This window comes from Globicephala melas, chromosome 4, assembly GCF_963455315.2.
Source record: "Globicephala melas chromosome 4, mGloMel1.2, whole genome shotgun sequence".
NCBI classification, from domain to species: Eukaryota; Metazoa; Chordata; class Mammalia; order Artiodactyla; family Delphinidae; genus Globicephala; species Globicephala melas.
This window is the reverse complement of record NC_083317.1, coordinates 14,349,437-14,372,872: the sequence shown is the minus strand read 5'-3', so window position 1 is coordinate 14,372,872 and position 23,436 is coordinate 14,349,437. Positions and strand designations below refer to the sequence as shown.

The following is a 23,436-nucleotide window of genomic DNA, read 5'->3' as shown; positions in this document are numbered from 1 at the left end:
AAACAGAAATATAGATCAATGGAACAGGATAGAAAGCCCCGAGATAAACCCACACACATATGGTCATCTTATCATTGATAAAGGAGGCAAGAATATGCAATGGAGAAAAGACAGCCTCTTCAGTAAGTGGTGCTGGGAAGACTGGACCACTACAGGTAAAAGAATAAAATTAGAACGCTACATAACACCATACACAAAAATAAACTCAAAATGGGTTAAAAACCTAAATGTAAGGGCAGACACTATAAAACTCTTGGAGGAAAACATAGGCAGAACACTCTATGACATAAATAACAGTAAGATTCTTTTTGACCCACCTCCTAGGGAAAAGGAAATAAAAACAAAAATAAACAAATGGGACCTAATGAAACTTAAAAGCTATTGCACAGCCAAGGAAACCATAAACAAGACAAAAAGACAACCCTCAGGATGGGAGAAAAAAATTGCAAATGAAGCCACTGACAAAGGTTTAATCTCCAAAATTTACAAGCAGGTCCTGCAGCTAAATATCAAAAAACAAACAACCCAATTCAAATATGGGCGGAAGACCTAAATAGACATTTCTCCAAAGAAGATATCCAAATTTCACAAAAATATATGAAAGGACTCTCAACATCACCAATCATTAGAGAAATGCAAATCAAAACTACAATGAGGTATCACCTCATACCTGTCAGAATGGCTATCACCAAAAAATCTACAAACAATAAATGCTGGAGAGGGTGTGGAGAAAAGGGAACCCTCTTGCACTGTTGGTGGGAATGTAAATCGATACCGCTACTATGGAGAACAATATGGAGGTTCCTTAAGAAACTAAAAATAGAGCTACCATATGATCCTGCAGGAGTTATTGCCCAAGAAAATAAGAAGGGCTTACTTGGCCATGATGAAGTAGACATTAATTCCATGCTGTCAGACCATTCATAACATAGATATAATTCATTGACATAGAGCTATAAAAATGAGTTCACTTATAAATATAAGATGAAGGGAGTTAGTTAACTGCTATTACAAAAAGAATTACTGAGTTACATGTAAGCAAATGAGTGGGCTCAAATATGGAAAGATGTTACTGTAAGGTGCCACACCCATTACTGTGAATATATAAATACCACAGTCCAGGAGTAACATTCAAACTCAGAATCTTCTCACTGTAATTCAGCTGAACTCACATCTCCTGTCAATATGTCCTACAACCGCTGCTCTGGAAAATTCTCTTTTTTCCTTGGGGACCACCTGTGCTATTCAGGCTCCTCCTGTGGCTCTTCTTATCCAGCAACCTGGTCTACTGGTACTGGTACTGTCTCCTGCTCTCCTACTACCTGCCAGCTGGGCTCCTCTCTCTACAGTGGTTGTCAGGAGACCTGCTGTAAACCCACTAGGTATCAGACATTCTATGTGCTGTCTAGACCTAGCCAGATATCCTGCTACCACTCAACAACCTCCACACTCTGCAGGCCCTCTCAGACAACTTATTCTAGGTCTCTAGGCTTTGGGTCCAGCAACAGCTGCTCCCTGGGCTATGGATCTGGAAGCTCCTACTTACCAGGCTGTGGTTCCAGTAGCTTCAGACCCGTGGCTTACAGAGTCCGTGGTTTCCCTTCTCTAAACTATGGATCTAGATTCTGCTACCCATCCTACTTCACTTCTGGGAACTTCCAGTCTTGTTACAGACCAACCTGTGGATCTGGCTCCTACTGATCATCGTACATAATTTTTAATCTTGTCCAATGTCTTCAATGACTCTATTCATAACCTTTATTGTTTTCATCATCTACAGGAAGAATTACCCTCTTATTTCTAATTATCAAATTGTCACCTTATCTCTGGTCCTGAACGTTGGCTGACAAACTTTATCTAACAATTTTTATTATTAAAGTACTAACTCAAAATAAAGTCTAAAGTCTGCATTGCAGATAGAATTGACATTGTATTTTCTTCCAAAATTGTGTGAAAAGTCATTATAATCTAATAAATTAATTGATTCTGATATCCAGCTATGTTTATTATTGTTAGTTGTTTATTATTATTGTTTATGTGATTGTAATAGATAAAAGTGTTTATTGACTAGGGTTTGATTGTGATAGATAAAAAAGATAATATGAAAAGATCAGGGCTTCCCTGGTGGCGCAGTTGTTGAGAGTCCACCTGCCGATGCAGGGGACACGGGTTCGTGCCCCGGTCTGGGAAGATCCCACATGCTGCAGAGCGGCTGGGACCGTGAGCCATGGCCGCTGAAACTGCATGTCCAGAGCCTGTGTTCCACAACAGGAGAGGCCACAACAGTGAGAGGCCCGTGCACCGCAAAAAAAAGAAAAAGATCAATATGCACATGGGAATAGGTTCTGAAATCCTACAAAGTTGGGGATTTGAACAAATTTTAGAGGATCTCAGATATTTTTCTTACTCAGACTATAACTGGTGGAAGAGTATTGTTTGAATAGAATATCTCAGAATCAGAAATTAGATTGATTCCCTTGTAGGATGTGGATCCCCACATAGATACAGTTATAGATATAGTTTTATATAGCTATAATTACCAATGAATATATAGCTATAAATGAATATGTAAATATAGATGAATATATAGGTGATACAGTTATAGTTTGATATCCAAGGAAAATTTATCAGACTTCAAGAAGTTAAGAAATTATTAAAACCAAAATATGTGTTATGTGGTATAAACAGACTTACAAGGGATTCAGTAAATAGAAAGGTAAGACATAGATCTTATAATAACTATAATCCATATGCTTAAGAAATAGAGATAGAAAATTTTGGCAGAACATTGAAACATATTAAAAGAATCAAGTAGAAATTCTAATATTAAAAAATGCAATAAATTAAATGTAGAATTGGTTACAATTGGATTAAAAATAAATTAAACATAGCTGAAGAAACTATTAGAGATTGTTCAGAAGAGTATGTTCAAACTAAAAAGTTAAGAAAGCATAAAAATATTGAACAGCATTCCAGAGCATAAGGAACATGGAGAATATGGAAAGGTCTAAAAATTTCAACTGGAGTCCTAAAACAAGTTGTGTGTGTATGTATACATATATATATATATATATATATATACACAGACACATACACAGACACATGTATATATACATATATATAAATATATATATACACGTTCATATTCAATGAAAAATTAACAGCCATTGACAAGTCAAGACATCACCAAATCTAAGAGACAAAGCATAGAATAGAAACAGATCCAGAGAGAATTTTCCAAATAGAGGAAAATCAATTCACAAATTCAAGAAATGTTACAAATCCCATGTATGACAAATATGAAGAAAGGCCCACACCTAGGCACAATGGAGTCAAACTGATGAACAAGAAAAAGAAAAAAAAATGTAAAACAACCTATGGGGAAAAAATCAAGTTACCTTCAAAAAAAAGCAACAATAGGGCTTTCCTGGTGGCGCAGTGGTTTAGAGTCCGCCTGCCGATGCAGGGCACACAGGTTCGTGCCCCGGTCTGGGAAGATCCCACATGCCACGGAGTGTCTGGAGCCTATGCTCCACAACGGGAGAGGTCACAACAGTGAGAGGCCTGTGTACCACAAAAACAACAACAACAACAATAAAATTGACAACTGAACTCTAAACATATAGAAAGGGGAAGGTAGGAAAAAAATTAAATAGTCTCAAATTTGTGAAGAAAGAACAATTTAAAACTAGAATACATCACTAGTGAGTATCTGTTTCAAAAAGGAAATAGAAATACAGATATTTTCAGACAATTGAAAACTTCGAGAACTTGTCACTAGCCTTCCAGCACAAAATATATAGATAAAAGTTATACATAGTCAAAAGCAAAATGATCCTAGCCTATAGCAAAAAAATGTAGGAAAGAATAAAGAGTAAATAAAAAATATATATTGGGTACATTTAAGCAAATATTGCCTGTAAAAACATGGGGACCAATATTTATCAATATGCATAAGCATACATAAAATGAAAATACTAACATAATAATACATGAATTGGTGTAAGGATAAATGGCCTTAAGATTTCTCACATTCTTGCATTGTACAGAAAACAGTAAAAATATGAATTTACATTAACAAATCAACAAATCGGCTGTGATCCCTAAGGCAGCACTGCCTAAGAGAATTTTCTTTGATGCTGAAAATATTTTTTATCTGCAATTTCCAATATTTGGTATCCATTAGCCACACGTTATCTGTTGTGCACTTGAAATGTGATGAATATGACTGAGGAACTGAATTTTAATTTAATTTAATTTAATGTATGCAAATTGAATTTGATATATGTGGCTAGTGCCTACTCTATTGGATGGTGTGGTCTTAGTGTAACATTTAAATAACTAATGAAGTAATATGTATCCTCCTGGTAGTCCGACAGATTGATTGTTAAGAAATATCTTGATTAATATACAATAAACTTCTTAACATATAGCAAACTTTGAAATTAATAAAGTAGAACTAGCATTTTTGTTTCTTTTGCCAGATATATCTTTTATGTTTCCTTTTCTGTTTCCTCATATTTAAGAAAATCTCTTTTATGTAGAAAATAGTTTTGATTTTCATTCCAGTCTGATATTCTAAGTCTTTTATATGGACTATTTGTCATATTATATTTAACTTAATTATTGATACAGTCAGATTTCTACCTTCATATTTACTATTTTATTGTTATTTAATCCATCTTTTATGTTTCTTTTTGTCTCCTTTCATGCATTTGAGGAGTAATAAAATGGTTTAATGCTATAATTTTACTCTTTTGTTATTTTTTCCAGGCTTTTAATTTTTAAGCAAAATCTTAGATTTTAATGATCATTCTTAATTTATTACTGTTTACTTCTTCTTATATATTAAGAACCACTTAATTAGTGCTGTGTACAATGTGTATTTAGACATAATTTACTCATATTTCAGTCTTCATTTCCCCTCCTGCAATTCCAAATTTCCCCCTGAGATTATTGTCTTTTTAATTTGAGAAAATTCTTCAATATTCATTTTAGTTCAGGTTTACCTGTTATGGAAAGCTCTATAAAAAGAAGATATTTGGATATTTTACAGTGGAAAAATAATCTTAAAGGAATAGAGTAGATAAAAAATATGTTTTAAAGTGAAAAAGAAAATCATATGAAAGAATCTGAAGGTAGAAATGTTCAGAAGGTATTACTTGGGAGTTGTTCTAGAGAAGAAAGACCTCTAGAAAATTTTAAATATAGATGACAAAAGGGACAATATATATATGAAAAGCCATAAACTATACTCATATTGAACTTTTTAATTTAAACTACAGAGAAAGAAAACCCCATAAAGTCACTACTTATCTCCAATTGACTCTAAAATATTTGACTCTGAGTCATTTCACATGTGCACATATTGGCATCCCCTGAGTTTCTGCTTCAAAGTAGACTTCTTTAGTCATTTTTGCCTCTAAACATTTGTTCTGGTTTATCTCTGTAATCCACCATATTTCTTATTCAGTTTATCTGATCTATTTTCTCTTTCTAAAGAATTTGAGAAGCAATTTTATAATAAAATATATAAAAATAATTTTAGGCAATGAAATAAAGTTAGGGAAAGAAAATCATTGGTGGCAAATAGGGTACCTTTATTCCACTGACAAAAAAAAAATTACTTCATCTTAATCTCTTCCCTTAGAGGTAAGAAGCCTCCAGCCAATATACAGTCAAATGAACAAAGAATCTTGGCCAGCGAGAAGAGTAGGGGATTTTCTGGTCATGATGAGATGGCATCAAAGACATGTAGTCATAGAATTTCTGACTTTGGAACAGGTCATTAGCTTAGTGCTTTAACAACATGGTGAATTCACCCATGAATATGAGATGAAAGGAATTTTTCATCTGCAATTACAGAAGATATTATTGAATTACACATACAGAGATGAGAGATTACAAGCATGAGAAAGGTGACTGTGTAGAATGCCACACCCATGGCTAAGAGTATAAAAACACCCCAGTCCAGGAGGTGACATTAAACCTCAGAATCTTCTCATTGTCACTCATTGGAACTCACATCTCTTGTCAACATGTCCTACTATCACTGCTCAGGAAACTTCTCCTCCCGCTCCCTTGGGGACCACCTGTGCTACTCAGGCTCCTCCTGTGGCTCTTCCTACCCCAGCACCCTGGTCTACAGCACTGACCGCTGCTCTCCCAGATCCTGCCGTCTGGGCTCCTCTCTCCAGAGTGGCTGCTATGAGCCCATCAGGTGCCTTACAACCTGTGTGCTATCCAGTCCCTGCCAGACATTCTGCTACCGCCCAAGGACCTGCATGCTCTACAGTCCTTGCTGGACAGCTTATCTTGGGTCTCTGGGCTCTTGGTCCAGCAGAAGCTTCTCCCTGGGCTATGGATCCAGAAGCTGCTACACACTGGGCTTTGGATCCCATGGCTTCAGACCCCTGGGTTATGAAGTCTATGCCTTCGCTTAGTTGAGCCATAGATCTGGGTTCTGCCGTCCATCCTACTTTGCCTCTAGGAGTTGCCAATCACTGTGTTACAGACCAATCTGTGGATCTGCCTTCTATTGATCAGCTTGTGGAACATTCAGATGTGAGCAATGTGTCCAACCTCTATACAGAGCTTCTATCATCTTCATGATCTTCGGGAATATCACCTGTTCTTCATCTTTTTTCCATTCGTAAAATACTGACCAAAAAACTGTCTGCCACATATACTGAACTTAATGATTAATTTTATGGAATAAATTAACGGAATTAGTAAAATGAATGAAATATATTACTAAATCAATTAATGAAATTCATGTTAACAAACAATGAATTAATGTTAATAAATTAATGGGATCATTGTTCATGAATTTTATTCACAAAATGGATAAAAATCTAAATGAATATAATCTAATAAACTCATTCAATCTGGCTTGCAAATATGCTACTAATTTTATTGTTAGTTTTAACTAGTTAAGTGGGGTTTTTTTCCTTTTGCTTTTTTTGGAGGCTGTTTTTGAGTTAACGTTTACTATACCTCTGAAAGCAAACTTTGAAAAACTAATATTGAGAGATTTGAACTAATTTATTTCAGGGTTTAAACATTTTCTTCTTCAAAACTTCTGTTTTCTGAAATCCTTACATTGCATGTATAAACTTCACGTGAATAATAATCTCAGGAGTGGCATAGAGCACATTTTCTTCAAAGAATATGGGGCCTTGATGTTTGCTGACTGAAGGAGAAAAGCAAGCAATTTGGAAAATACAACTGAATGGGGAAAAATTTTAGGTTATATGAAAAGTTTTGTACATTAGTTTAGAGAACTTTCTTTGATTCAGTCAATGTTGGGTGGCAAAAAAACCATATCCCTTCATCTCATTGAGTATCTTTGTATGTAATTGATTTCTTCACAGGTGTAAAGAGGAAGCCAATTATATTTGGTGAGAATTAATTAGGTTCATGAGATGTAGATTTTCACCTATTGTATCCAAGATCCAAATTAAATATGGCTGGAAAAACAAGGCTTTCAAACCATCAGAAGTCGCTATTTCATTCATATTGCAACACACGTTTACACACTCCTTGTTTTTATGTTTTATGTTGCAATTCTGACATTTTATAGGTCACATATTTCAGAAAACAGCATAGTGCTAGTATAGATAACATATTGATAAGGTCTAAAGAAAATAGCCAAAAGACAGTATCTTTATACAGAGATAAAGAACAAGGTTCAAAGAATTTTCCTATTCATCATTTTTCAGATCACTATAAGAATTATGAGAAACATACATTTTATGAACTAGTTAATTTACACAGAAGGAAATGAAGACTCAAAGCAGATTAAGGGTTCACTATAGGTCCCAGTCTTACAATAAAACCAAATAAAACCATCTATCTATATGATAGATGAGGACTAATATAAGAAGTGAAGACGCAAGCAACATGGGAGAGAATAAAGAGAATTCTGAGAAGGTGAAATAAAATGATCAAAGCAGAGAGGTACAAAGGTACTTGTGTTCAGGAAATTATTGAAAATCAAGTTACAATTTGTATGGATTAGTAATGGAAAATCAGCTAGAGAGGTATAATTGGTCTCTTTCACTTCATTGTTTTGGATATCTTGAGTTTTGGATCACATTAATCTTAGGATTCATCTTCTCTTATTCATACTGTTAAAATAGCTTTCTGCCTGCTCATTTTCATTTTATTTTCTACTTATTTAAACATTTTAAAATACTTTATAAAATAAAACTTTTGTCAAATATTATGTAAAATAGTATGTCATTATATTTCCTTATTTTATATATATTCATATTAAATATATAAAATAATATAAAAAATATAAAAAATATAACAAACAGTTAAATCTCTTAAATCCCCAACTACAAATAAAGTAGCAGAGCATCTGGTAGGCTTTTTGGGGTTCTGGAACAAACATACTCCCCAAGTAGAAGTACCTCTCTGGCCTAATACAAATCTTCCTTTAGATCAGGAGCAGGAAAAGATTCTGTAGGTCTAGTCTCAGATGCAAGCAACCCTACTGGTTGGGTCAAACAATCTGGCAGACCATATGGTGTTGGTGGCATCTGTGGTATTGAAAAAAATAAAAATACAATAAAACTGCAATGTGAAGTTTACGGCACACCTCAGTGGGAAAATCACAATGCAGGCAAATAAAGTTGTAGAACAAGGTCTTATAATCTGTAGTTGAAAATTAACATATCTTTGGATAATCAGATCCTTGGAAACTACTTGGACCTGGTAGAGGTACAAAACTTGACTGTGGGACAAGTGATCATGCATCTGTAGCTTCCATCGTGAGCTGCGTTCTGTTGAAACTTCCAAGTCATGAAGTCAGGTGGACTCAGTAGCAATCCATTGTAAGACAGAAATAGCTCATAGAGGAATGAACACTAGCAGAACAAGAAAGCAGACTCCATGAGCAGAAGCCCAGACCTCCATGTCACCGACCAGCACTGCACCACCACCTCTTTCTCAGATCACATATGTGGTCACATTTGGTGCCTCAAATGACCAGCTGAAGGAGGAAGGGAAAAGCCCAAGCAAGGCTTGCAGATGGATTGGCTCATTGCATGGATGCCTTTAAACACCATGATGAGAAAAATATGCTTTCTCTATGTGTAGAATCATATGTCTAGCACCTGGTTATCCACTTTGTATAAAAGAGAAAAGTGGTCCCAGTTGATGATACATCTAGATTCCTGGACAGTTGCAATTGACCTGAGCAGCTAGTTAAAAACCTGGAAGGGAGAATATATAATATTCAGACAATAAAATCTGGTATAGAGACATATGGATGGATATATGCAAGTTGGTCCAAAGTGTCAAGATCTTTGTATTTCTTCTCAATGCCCACCAGAATGCATCTATCATGGAAGAGGAACTAAAAAATCAAGTTGACAAAATGACTGTCAGTCGAGCTAGCTTGCCTTTGCCAGAAGTCCTCACCATGCTGGCAAGATGAGCATGTGAATAAGTGACCAAAGAGGCTATGAATGGGTCCAACAGCATAAGCTCCCACTTACAAATCTGATATAATTAATGCCACTACAAATGTCCAATCTGTCAGCAATGGAGGCTAATGCTAAACTCCCAGTATGGCACTATTCCTCAAGGAAACCAACCGGTCACTTGGTTGCAAGTTAACATGGCCCCCTTGTGCCTGAAAGGATCAGTGGTTCATCCTCAAACACATAACTACCTATTCAGAGTAAGCCTCTGCTTTTTGTGCTTATCTCAGCAGCAATATTATTCAGGAGCTGATGAAAAACTTGATCCACCAGCATGGAATTCCTCACAAGGCAGCATCTAATCAGGAAATCCACTTCATAGTAGAGACAGCAAGAAATGGGATCCACAAGTTATATCAAAAACCACAGGACCCTGAAGCTGTCTGCCTGATAGTGCATTAAATAGCCCCACTGACGGCAAAGCTGAAGTTTGCTTGGAGCATGGAAGCAATGTCCTCAAAGATTGGGTCCCAAATATCCACTTACTGTCATCCCCAATGACCCGTTTAAGAACTTTGTGCTTCCTATTTCTGCAACTGGAATTTCCAAGGATAGAAGACCTGTTCCCAAAGATAAACTTTCTAACGGACATACCAAGGGTCTCACTGAACTACAATTATGACTGCTGGCTGAGCACTTCGAGTTCCTTGTTTCAGGTACCAGCAAGCAAAAAAAAAAGAGTTACCATCTAATCCAAGGGTAGATGATCCTGTTTAGTAGAAAATAGTAGGGTTACTGTTACACAGTGAAGGTAAGAGGGAGTATGTGTGGAGCTCAGTCGATCTACTTGGATGGCCCTTGAAAATTCCCGCCCAATTGATGTGATTTGTCATATGCAGTAACTATAGCAAGAAAAGGGTATGATTATCAGTGTTCATACTTCTTAGGAAAGGGCATAGGTAATACCACCAAGAAATCCACTGAGACCAATAGAAGTGGTAGCTGAGGGTGAAGCAAATTTCTAATGGATTGTGAAGGAGGGAAATAATGAGTATCCATCTCAGCTCCAAGATCAAATGCAGTGACAGAGTGCGTTTCATCCCACCCAGTCACTCTTGAACATTTCCCCTCAGGAAGAGAGGCCAACCAGAGCTACGGAGAATCTCTCTCCTGATAAGTTGACCCTCAAGGTGAAAATGGTGGACTGTGACAGGTACAGATCTGCACTGGAACTCACTTCACATCACTTCAAAAAAGGAATAGCTATCCAGATGTGACAAGTGAGGTTAGTTGACAGCCTTTCTCTGTTGGCTTCCTTGGAATCTGCCTCGGATTTCAAGCCAAAGTCAGGTTTTTCTCATGGCAGCCCCTTGTCAATGACTGAACAAGGTGGTATAATGGCTTTTTTTTCTTTCACAAGTGTTACTCTCTTACAAACTTTTTGTTCTTCCATTCCTGTCTCAGTGTCTGCTTCCTGGAGAATCCAACTAGCAAATATTCTATTCTTTCTTGAAACTTAATGTTTCCTTTTAAGATTATTTTCCTTCATCCTAAAGAATTTCTGTGTTTATTTCAGTGCAAGTTTATCTGATATAATTAGCCCACTGGAAATTAGCACTCAGCTATTATATTATACAACAGAAAAAATAAAATGGAGAACAGGGGTGACAAAGGGAAAATATTTTATATTTTTGAAAGAAATTACAGAAAAGGAACTGACTTTGAAAAATGCACAAAAATCATTCACAGTATGAGCAGAGAAAAGCCTGAGTTGTTCTAGGATGCAGAACCCAGGTTCTTTTAAAATTTTTATGAGGTAAATAAAAATATATGAAAATATATAAATTATATTCATTTTTGAAGTGTTTTTTTGTAATGGCATTTAGATCCATAGTCTCAAAGCAAGTAGAAGAGATACCTGAAATCCCTGTCTCTTCATCCCTTTTCCCAGTTTCTCAAACTACCATCATTATCCCCACTCCCTCTTCACATGCCACAATCAGTTTCTTCCTGTGGTTCCATCTTAATTCAGTCTTCTGGAGTAACTTTGTCTTTAAATGTTTGCCTGATTCCTTTCTGTTTCTAACCATTTCTCATTATGTGTTATTTTTCTTCCCTCCATTGGATATGAGGAGCACTGTATAATAATATGTGATAGATGGAAAATAAATTTGAAGAATGTGAATCAGTAGTGACAAGTAGAATCAATCATTAGAAGCATCCTTATAAAAGACAAAGTTATGCCACTGATCACTTGACATGGTAGAAAAGTGACAGAAGAAATCCCAGAGCAAAGCAGGAGTAGATATACATGGAGTCATGGCCAGGAAGTAAAAAATGGGCTTTCCTGTCCTTAATAGGATGAAGATAACTGACAAATTGTCCTAGAATTTCTGTACAGGAATGGTCATTGGCTTTGTGTTATAAAAAATCATGGCACCAGTAAATAGAATAAGTAGGAAACTAGTCAACTGCAATTACAGAGACGATTAATGAATTACACACATGCAGAAGAGGAGTGAAAAATGTGAGAGGATTGCACCAGTACTGTGCCAAACCATTGACAAGAGTATATAATTACCCAGTCCACAAGATGACCTTAGACCTCAGAATATTCTCAGTGTATTTCTGCTGAACTCATATCTCCCGTCAAGATGTCCTACAATTGCTGCTCTGGAAACTTCTCCTCCCACTCCCTTGGGGGTTACCAGTGCTAGCCAGGCTTCTCCCGTGGCTCCTTCTACCCCAGCAACCTGGTCTACAGCACTGACCTCTACTCTCCCAACACCTGCTAGCTGGACTCCTCTCTTTACAGTCAGGAGACCTGCTGTGAGCCCACCAGGTGCCAGACATCCTGTGTGGTGTCCAGTCACTGCCAGACATCCTGCTACCACCCAAGGACCTCCACACTCTGCTGGAAAACTTACCCTGGGTCTCTGGGATTTAGGTTCAGCAGCTGCAACTTCCTGAGCTCTGGATCTGGAAACTGCTACTCATTGGGTTGTGGATCCAATGGCTTTAGACCCAGGGTTCCCTCTGTTAGTAGCTCTCCTCCATTCCATTTGTAACATTGCTGGGCTTTCTCCATTGGATATATCTGCATTAATATTTAATACTTGGAAATTAATTTTGGAGAAAAAAATGAATAGTCACAAGTAGTTTCAATCTTTAGAAGGCTTTTTAGAAGGCCAAAGCTATGCCTCTAACCAAATAAAAAAGGAAGATGGTACCATTTTGATCTCCATCCTTAGAAGGAATGCATACCCCAGCAAAGCCAGACTCAGATACACATGCAGCATATACCAGGAAGGAGGGACATTCTTGGCTGTGATGGGATGGTCATTAATATAAAACGGTCATGCCATTTGTGACATGACTAGCTTATTGGCTTTGTGTTGTAACCAAAACTATTATAGCACCCATAAATACAATGTGTAGGGAACTATGCAGCTGCAATTACAGAAATGATGATTGAGGTAATACTATGCACATGAGGGAGCAGACATGTAGGAATGGTGACCTTGTAGCTGTAAACACCTATTTCTGAGAGTATATAAATACCACAGAATATTCTCAGTCTAATGCCACAAAATACTGTCAGTCTAATTCAGCTGAACTCACATCCCCTGTCAACATGTCCTACAACTGCTGTTCTGGAAACTTCTCCTCCAGCTCCCTTGGGAGTCATCTGCACTACCCAGACTCCTTCTACTCCAGCAACCTGGTCTATAGCACTGACCTCTACTCTCCCAGCACCTGCCAGCTGGGCTCCTCTCTCTACAGTAGCTGTCAGGAAACCTGCTATGAGCCCACAATGTGCCAGGCATTCAGTGCGGTGTCCAGTCCTTGCCAGACATCCTGCTACTGTCCGAGGACCTCCACTCTCTACCATCCCTGTTAGACAATATATGCTGGGTCTCTGGGCTTTAGGTCCAGCAGAGGCTGCTCCCTGAGCTCTGGATCCAGAAGCTGCTACCCACTGGGCTGTGGATCCAGTGGCTTCAGACACCTGGGTTATAGAGTCCAGGGCTCTCCTACCTTGGGCTATGGATCCAGATTCTGCCACCCAACCTATTTTGATTTTCGGCCTATCTGTGGATCTGGCTTCTAAAGACCAATTTATTGGATGTCTAGATCTTTTGGCAGAATGACAACTTTTTTTTTTTTTTTTTTTTTTGCGGTACGCGGGCCTCTCACTGTTGCGGCCTCTCCGGTTGCGGAGCACAGGCTCCGGACACGCAGGCTCAGTGGCCATGGTTCACGGGCCCAGCCGCTCCACGGCATGTGGGATCTTCCCAGACCGGGGCACGAACTCGTGTCCCTTGCATCAGCAGGCGGACTCTCAACCACTGCGCCACCAGGGAAACCCCAAATGACAACTATTTTATTCTCACAAGAAACAACCCTCTTCATGGTCCCCAAAGACTGGCTGTTCACTCACTCTGCAGCCAGCCACCCAACCTAACTTACAGATTTGGTCTTGTAGAATGTAAAACTAAGTAACAAACCTAAACTTTAAATCATATACCTGCATTGGTGATGGAAATCATCCAATTATTAGATATCCTTCAAAATTTAACAGTATCTAATTATCTTAAGTAAATAAACACATTTATTCTGGCATCCATATATGTTATTATTATTAGACAGTACAAATAAACATCTCAAGAGCTATAAAAGCCTTGTTCTTTAAATCATGTGTCCTTATACCTCTCTTCACAGGAGAAGAAAAGCACAAAAGTTAATGGATATGTATGGAATGCAGAGAGAAAGAATAAAATTTAGGTATAGTTCTAGGTTTGCACATAAAACAAAAATTAAATATAAATCTAACTTGTGTCTGTATATTTTCAGAAAATACTAAATATAAAGCTTAAATAACTTCTATTAAGTTCGTCCAAAGTTGGTTGGTAAAAGTGACCGACTTTTTGAATCTCAGTAAGTACTTTTCCATGAAAGTCATTTTTTTACAGCATGTAAGAAGGAAGCCAATTATTCTTGTTGTGAAGAATTTTGATTCAGGATGTGTGAGTTTTTATCTCTATGCTTTCCAGTGGCTCAGGCTATATATGGCTGAGAACCACAACCTTTATGTCAGCAAAAAATGGATATCCTTTACTTTTACTTTTTTATAGTCATGTGCTAATCTTTTTTATAGGACACAGATTTCAGAAAATGGTACATTGCTGTTGGACACATTTTGAAAAGGAGACAAATCTAATAATAAAAGGGCATTATCTTTGTGTTGAGCTAAATAAACGTTCAAAGAGATTTTCAAGTCATTATTTCTTTAGAACTTTAAATAGCACTCAGAGGAACATAACTTTTGTGTGCTACATGTTTGTTTGTTTGTTTGTTTTTTAAACATGAGGCAATGGAAGTTCAAAGGGACTCAAGATCCGGCCAAAGATCCCAGTCTTACAGAGAAATTGATGTTCACAATTTTCCTAAAAGATGGAACCTCCTATTAAAAGCAAAAACAGAAGTAGTATAGGATAGAATCGAAAAAGTTTGGAAAAATAAAATGGAATGGACAAAGCAGAGAGATATAAAGTTACCTGGTATGTTCAGGGAATATATGGGCAATTAATTTACAATGGGCAATTAAGTCATTTGGTAAATAGGTTTAGATAGCATTTCTAATGGCTGCACATTATTCCATCATTTTGAAGTTTGAATTTTGAATGACATTAATGACATTAATCCTAGGTTTCCTCTCCACCTATTAAATTTACTGGAACCGACTTCCAGTGATAATTCTCACACCAGATTTCTTGTCTATTCTAAATAATTTTGCATATATTGTAAAATAAATATTTTTACCAACCATCCTTATATATAGAAGTGTAACATGATATCATTTACCAAGTATAACTTTTGTCAGCATCAGAGTGGGTAGTTCAAATCACTACTAGAACGCTAGTAAAACTGGATAAAATAATCTGTGCACAAACACTGGAGCATTACCAGGCTAAGAACTGCTAGATCAAAATTAGGAGAGGTTTTAAGTCAAAAGAAATGTTGGTATTTGGGCTGATTTCTTCCTAGAGTTGCCCACTAAATCCAAAAACGTCAATGGGCTCATAGTGTGAATGAACAGAATTAGACTCCCATGGCATTGTAAGGAACTGGGGATATTGGTAAACATTCTAGGATTTTGAAACATTATAGGATTTTAAAACTCCACTAGAATTTTAAGGGTATACAAACAGAATATGTTTCACAGGAACTGAAGTCAACCTTTGAATTACATCCATCTTGATGATATGACAATATTACTAATCTTACCCCAGCTTGGTACTTCCAGAGTAAATTCTGCAAATAGACCTCTAATTACCTATAGTAATTGATTAAAAACTATCAATACTGCAAAAAAAAGCAAGACAAGAACAGAGACAACATAGAGTACAAACAAGTCTACAGGAGATCCAGATAATGAACATATTAGAAATATACACAAAAATAATTGTGGTTATTTTTCTTAAGAAATTAAAGACGAGTTTAAGAATTTTGACAGAGGGCTTGAATATATAAAGATGAAAATGAAAAATGCAAAAACTGTAAAATACAGTAACTAAAATGTACAAAACTCAAATGACTTCAAAGGCAAACTAAAACAGTCTGAAACTATGGGCCAATATCCCTCCCAGCTGAAATAAAATATAATAATGAGCTCAGATAAGGGAGTGTCAGAATACCTGGTCAAAGTATAGGCAAACTAGAGGTTCAATCAAGCTGATTAAAATCAGATGACACATATACACTAATATGCATAAAATGGGTAACTAATAAGAACCTGCTGTATAAAAAATAAATTAAATTAAATTAAAAAATTAAAAAAAATAGAGACGGTGCCTGCCTAACTCAGTTATTAGAAGAACATTACTGATAAGCCCTTGACCCATCTAACATGCAGAAAAAAGGACTTACATTCTCTTGAAAACATTAAATCAAAATATTTTCATATATATATTTGTGTGTATATATGTGTATCAATTACATAATTATATAATCATATGTGTACAAAAATATAAATATTTATACTACAAGATACACTGTTCTTTTATATACAATGTCATAATGCAATAAAACATTACAAAAAAATGTCAGAAAGTATGTAAGTGTTACTGCCCCCATCAAAAGAATAACAATCAATAAGAGGAAATTCACATTTAACACACTTATTAGAATTAGTTGGCTAAAATGCTCATGATGGATATGTGAATAATTTAAGAAAAAGATGGATATAACTAATAAATATATAGGGAATTTTAAGAGATATGTACATTTAAAAACAACAACAACAACCTAATGGATATTCTCAAACAGAAAGTTAAAGATTTAAGTTTTTTTAAAAAAGTCAGCCTGTATCAGTTCAAAATATCCTTCAAAAATAAAGAAAAAATAAAAATTTTCAGAAAAATTTTATCCTCAAAAATTTTCTGTAAAATAATTAATTTGACCCTGCCTGATTTGATCAACAATTTCCAGAAGTGGGTGCAGTTGAAAAAGTACTATAATCTATCAATAACACTTCTCATATCAGAAAGAATTGTATCCATATCTAAGGAATACAGACTCACAAACAAAAAAACTTGCAAGTCAATATTTCCACGGTAAAGACCACACATATTTTGGAAATGCCCAGTTTTATAATTACGTTTTTTTCTTTAAAAAAAAAAAAGCTGCCCCTGGAATCCTACACTGTACAGAATAATCAATACAAGACTGGAGCTGGGTTGACCAGGTTCTGAGTTCCTGGGAAGTCTCCTTCAACTGATAACCCTCATCATTCACTTTAATACAAATGTAGAATTAAAGATGAAAATAAACTAGTAAAGAATGAGGCCATGAGCCTCTTTGATTGGTGCAGAGGTTATGAACTAAGATTCTATACCCTTTGAAAACAAATGGATTAACTTTCCACTTTGTCTAAGAGTAGTTCTGCTCCCTGCTCATCCTGTGGTTACTCTTAAGTTTGCCAACAGGGCTATTTTGAGGAAGTGTTTGGAAAAGAGGGAGAATGAGGAAGGCTAAGATATTTACCTTGCCTACTGGAAAAAATGAAAAAAAAATTAATTCTCCTTTGGAATATAGAAAAATAAATATTTTTCCAAATAATTATTTAAATTTTGTGAAGCTGTTGGTTACTTCTTTTCTTATATGATGTTTCTTTTAAAAATTAAAATAATTGATTTTCTCAAAATCTAAATTTTGACCTTGTTTTTTTTCTCTGTTTTATATTTGACTTCTATTTCATTGATTTCTGTTCTTTCCTTTCTTATTTTTATCTTAAATTTACTTTTGGTTTAAATTGCTATTTTTTTTTCTAAGTTCCTCATATAAAGTACTAAAATAATTGATTTCAAGCTTTCTTGAATTGTTATATATACTTTAAAATCTAAAATTTTCCTTCTAAACAGCTGTACCTCTCAAATTTTACTGGGTTATATCATCATTATGCATTTTAAAATATTTCCAAATTTTCATCCATTTTTTTCTTTGATGTTTGAATTTTTATGAATGGTGTTAATTTACAGCCATATGAGGTTCTTTTTATTTAAAATTTGTAGTTTATTTTTATCTGATATCTACTGATTTCTCACCTTTTAAAAATGTATTGCCAGCAGTAAACTGAACAATAAACCAAATTTAACGTCTAATGTCACCATTTGTGATAGAATTTATTTCAATAGATTTTCTCCTCAAAATGAAATTCACATGAATTAAATGTAATAAACCCCTTAATTCAAAAACAATGTGGTGGTTTGTTATCTGTTTATTTTCTAATTTTGTTCTCTTGTCCATTTGTGGGATTAAAACAAAAGATCAATATTCCCCTGTGAATGGGCTTTGAAATCCTAACTCTGTGCAAGGTCTAAACTAATGTCTTCAGAATTTTAAGTGTCTTAATATGGTAATTTCCTGGAATTTCACTAAAGGCACAACTTTCTCTGACTATAAATCTCCGAAGCAGAGGAGAGCTGAATTCACTCATGAACAATTGACCATGTGTTTGTATCTGGAGAAGGACAGAATTAGGAAAAACAAGGAAATAATTTAGTTCATATGTTCCAGTTCATATGAAAAAAAAGTAAATGAAGGACTAGTATACATTTGTAAACTTGAGGAAAAAATGCCTATGATCTTTCATTAACTATCATTGAATTAGCCTCATTTTGGTTGGCAAAAGTATCTGAATTTTGCATTTCAACAACCAGTTTCTAGTCTGATTCATTTCTCTTAAGTGTATGTAAGGAGGTTATGCCTAAACCTAGGTGAGATAAAACCAAAACAGATACATGGGCTGCTCTAGAAGCTCTAGAAGGGTCAGGTTCAGAAGGCATTTGTTTCATCTCAATGCCTTCCCAAGTCTCAAACTCAAAGCAGCTGAAAATGAGCTTCTATGTCCGTTTGGTTGCCTCTCACCATGAAATTGGTTACTGTTTGATTTTTTATGGTAATTTTCTAAGTTTTTATAAATATACATATAATTTCAGGAAATAATAAGTTGCTAAAAATATAACTTGCTGTAAATGAGCCAAACATAAAAATACAATGCTAGCTTTGTGTAGAGCCAAGGAATCTAAAGAAATTTCCTAAGCGTTAGTATTTCATTATACCCTCAAGCAGACCTGTGAGGAATTTGCTCATTATATTTTAAGGTCCTTTTAGCATTTAAGAAGAGAGTGGCTCAAAGAGAACCAGACTTGCCAAAGATGGCATTTCTTTAAGGAAATGAAAATGTCTCACTCTCTTCCTAAGTACATTAAATATGAGTGACACAAGTAACTGTATAGATCCCCAAGCTGAACTTACTTATTGTACAGATGTAGAACTTGAGAACTAGAAGCATTCGTTTCTTGGTCTCTCAGGAAGTTAATGGTAAGACTAACAACAGAACTCCTAATTCCTATTTCATTTTTTTTTTCTTTTGCAGTACGCGGGCCTCTCACTGTTGTGGCCTCCGCGGCATGTGGGATCTTGCCGGACCGGGGCACGAACCCGTGTCCCCTGCATCGGCAGGCGGACTCTCAACCACTGCCCCACCAGGGAAGTCCAGATTGACAAAATCTTTAAGGGGCGATATCAATTCATTTTGTTTTGTTTTGTTTTGTTTTGTTTTGAGGTACATGGGCCTCTCACTGTTGTGGCCTCTCCCGTTGTGGAGCACAGGCTCCAGACGCCCAGGCTCAGCGGCCATGGCCAACGGGCCCAGCCGCTCTGCGGCATGTGGGATCCTCCCGGACCGGAGCACGAACCCGTGTCCCCTGCATCGGCAGGCGGACTCTCAATCACTGCGCCACCAGGGAATCCCTCTTATTTCATTTTAATGTAATTTCAGTTGTGCCACGCGATCTCATCTTCTCTCCCCTTCAGTCATTTCTCTCTCTTCTTCTCCTCCACATCATCATCACCATCATCATCGCTATTAGAATGCTTGGGAAATATTCATGGTTTTTAGACTAGTACTGGGAAATCTAAAGGGATCAAAATAATGAGAGAAAATATAGAAATTTTATTTGACATCCCTGACAGAAATTGAAATAGTAATATTGGGTTGCTCCCCTATGAACATAATCATATTTTGTTTATAACTTCCATAAGTTTTGAAAATGTGATAATCCAAGTTATCCCCTTATGCAAATGCCCACTTTGGTTAAGTCGGAGCAGCCTCTGATGATTAAAAATTACCTGCATATTTCAGATGTGAAAGTGGTTCTCTGGCCTCCGGAAGTACTCTAGTTAAAAAGCAAACTTACTTTTAAAGAAGAATCAGGGATAGTTTCAATAATATTTATACAGCCATAAAGTGAAGTACTCACACACAACTAGTAATTATAATGTTGGAAAGAATAAATTTGTAATATCACAACTGGTGCTGAAGTTAAATATAATAAAGTCTCATTTAAATATATAAGTATCAAAGTATAAAAACTTTTATCATTATTTCTCAAGAAACTGTCCCAATCCCATACAACAATCTAGAAACAGCCAACCCCTACCTCTGAAACTGAGCAGGGCCCTGTGGAGTTCCTGGGCACAAAAGCCTTTCTGTGTCCCCTTTCCTGAGTTCCAAAGGGCAGGTTCAAACCGTTGCTAATCAGGAAAGGGAGGGGATGCAGAGATAAGGGAAGAGCAGTCAAGAAACACCGGGTACAGACTTGGGGCAGAGTCCTGGTTCCCCCTCAAGGGAAACACATAACAATATATTTGAGCTCTTCTGCAGAACTAAAACCACCACCAAATGGAAGATGTTAACTACTTGATGAAGCATTCTTCCTTCCAGAGAAGGTCACAGTTCAACCCTCATCACCTGACACCAGATGATCTCTGGATTGAGGGAATGTGGGCCCTGCATGCACCACGGTCCCTATTAGTAACCCTGCCCCTTGATTATAAAACTCCTTACAGCCACTCCCCTCCCCCCCAGTTCTTGGGACACACAGTTTTGAGGGCACTAGCCTCCTGTGTCCCCCTTTGCCTGGCAAAGCAATAAAGCTATTCTTTTCTACTTCACCCAAAACTGTCTCTGAGATTTAATTTGGTGTTGGGATACAGAGGCCGGATTCAAAGCTTTTTTTTTTTTAACATCCTTATTGGAGTATAATTGTTTTACCACGGTGTGTTAGTTTCTGCTTTATAACAAAGTGAATCAGCTATACATATACATATATCCCCATATCCCCTCCCTCTTGCGTCTCCCTCCCACCCTCCCTATCCCACCCCTCTAGGTGGTCACAAAGCATGGAGCTAATCTCCCTGTGCTATGCGGCTACTTCCCACTAGCTATCGATTTTACATTTGGTAGTGTATCTATATCCATGCCACTCTGAATTTATCAGGATCAAGATAAGGTTCTCCCTATATTCCAGCAACAGGGATTCTGGGTCTTCAGTTCCTTACAAAAGCAGCCCTACTTTCTACCAGATTCCCATTATTTCCTTCTTAGATCCTGCCCCAACTAGATTTCTGATTTCCTCCTGCTGCATTTCTTGTCCCTCTGTTACACTCAATGTCCCTATGAAATTTGAACTCAGGGGTTCAGCTCCCAACCTCCTGCTGCCAAAGCAACTTTATTTCCAGGAATTGCCAGTCATCTTTTTACCAGCCAGCATGTGGTTCTTACTTCTGGGGATGAATGTATTTAGTTTCCCAGGAAACTCATCATGAGTCATTTCCATGCAATTGATTTCACCAATTTCTATTTATTTATTCTTGTCACATTAGTGATTATAGGTAACAGCTTTGTTCTCCCCCCCCCAACCCGGCCTTAACTCCCATATTTTTTATTAGTCATGCCTCAGTAGTACCTTGTCAAACATCTTGTCAGCACCAGTCCTCAAAATAATATTCATTTAGCTCTGTTCTTAGGGAATGCAGGATGAACAAATGTTCTATTACATTTTTTTTTCAGGGAGAATGCATTCATTCATATACTTCTCTATATTAAGAAAAATTTAAAACTGGTTTTTAAGTGGGATTCCCATTTCTCTGAACTTACCAACTAGCAAGGTTAACCAAATAATAATTTAATTACAACAGTAAGTAAAGCTGTAAAAGAGCTGTTCTTCAACATATAAGTACATTTGACAATGAGACCTTAATAACAATCTGAGATGTAAACAAAGCTTCCCAGAGAAAGTATTTTAGAAGCTAAGTCTGGAGAATGAGTAAAAATGGCTTGATCCAGGTAGAAGCTGGAGCAAAGGTACCCAATTAGATGATTGTACCAATCTGAACAGAAATAATAAAACCTATCATTAATGAAGTTAGCATATCCACATGTACCCATCCTACATTGCTATCACTGTCTCTCATTTCTACATAGATTTCTCCTTTTAATATAAACCAACTGAACTTCAATTCTTCCCTGAACACGTGTGTATTTTTTCCCTCTGCTTTGGTCATTTCACTTCATCTTCATATATTTTCCCTTATCTATTCTCATAGCTTTTGTGTTTTCGATATTTAAGAGAGTCTCAACTTTTAGATTCATTTTTAAATGCCATTTCCTTTATAATTCTTACATCATCGAATAAAAGTTTTCTTTCCATCTTCTGATATTGGAACTGAACTGAGTTACAGTGAAATTTAAAGAGTGAGGTAATAGGGATAATATGGTAGAGTGAGTCTGGCAATCTTGAATTAGACATTTAATTAGTCAATTACTATGTGTAAAGACCCCATTTCCTGATCTCAGGAGAGTTTGAAAATGGAACTCCCAGGCTCATGGGGATAACAGAGCAGGGATTTTGTTGCAAATGCCTTCTAAATGAACTAGATTAATAATATCAGTCATTTTTCACTCACTCCCTTGGTCAGATATACTTAGATACTATAAACAACAGGCTCGTAAAACTAAAAAGATACACATTTATCAATTGTGAAAAGAGAAGGTAGCACACTACTTACTCATATAAACACACACAAAATCAGCCACATTACCATATTCCCACAACATTTCCAGTCATCGTTGTACTATCGGTCTTAGCCAGAGCAGTAAACAAGAAAAACAAATAAAAGGCATAAATATCAGCAAGTGAATAAGAAAGTTGTCTTTATTCACAGGTATAATGATTGTCTGCATAAAAAAATCCTAGGAATGTACAAAATTACTACAGAAAACTCTATTTTACTTCAATATACAAACCAAAAGTACATGAAAAATTAAGTCTAAAATATGTTGTAATGACAACAAAACATACAATCTAAAAATACATTTCAAGATTCTAGATTCCCATATTAATACTTATAAAATACTGCAGAAAGAAATTAAATAAGACTCAAATAAATAGAGATATATCACAGATTGAAAGCTGTTCAATATCCCTAATTTACAGATTCAATATTCTTTTTTTAAATTAATTAATTATTTTTTATATCTTTATTGGAGTATAATTGCTTTACAATGGTGTGTTAGTTTCTGCTTTATAACAAAGTGAGTCAGCTATACATATACATATATCCCCATAACTCTTCCCTCTTGCATCTCCCTCCCATC

The 23,436-nt window shown here is 36.2% G+C and overlaps 2 protein-coding genes and 2 pseudogenes across 2 annotated transcripts; all 4 read left to right on the top strand.

The window, feature by feature from the left end:
- Positions 1-1,134: 1,134 nt before the first annotated feature.
- Positions 1,135-1,701, top strand: LOC115865831 (keratin-associated protein 13-1-like; the record flags this gene model as incomplete). Its single annotated transcript, XM_030880910.1, has 1 exon — positions 1,135-1,701. A coding segment is annotated over one exon (567 nt), but the record flags the coding sequence as incomplete, so codon positions are not given.
- A 4,337-nt stretch (positions 1,702-6,038) lies between these two features.
- Positions 6,039-6,542, top strand: LOC115865852 (keratin-associated protein 13-1-like; annotated as a pseudogene).
- A 5,543-nt stretch (positions 6,543-12,085) lies between these two features.
- Positions 12,086-12,264, top strand: KRTAP23-1 (keratin associated protein 23-1). The gene is given in 2 exon segments (XM_030880912.1): positions 12,086-12,197; positions 12,200-12,264. Coding segments are annotated over 2 exon segments (177 nt in total).
- Positions 12,265-13,065: 801 nt separating this feature from the next.
- On the top strand, positions 13,066-21,573 carry LOC115865833 (keratin-associated protein 13-1-like; annotated as a pseudogene).
- The last annotated feature ends 1,863 nt before the right edge of the window (positions 21,574-23,436 follow it).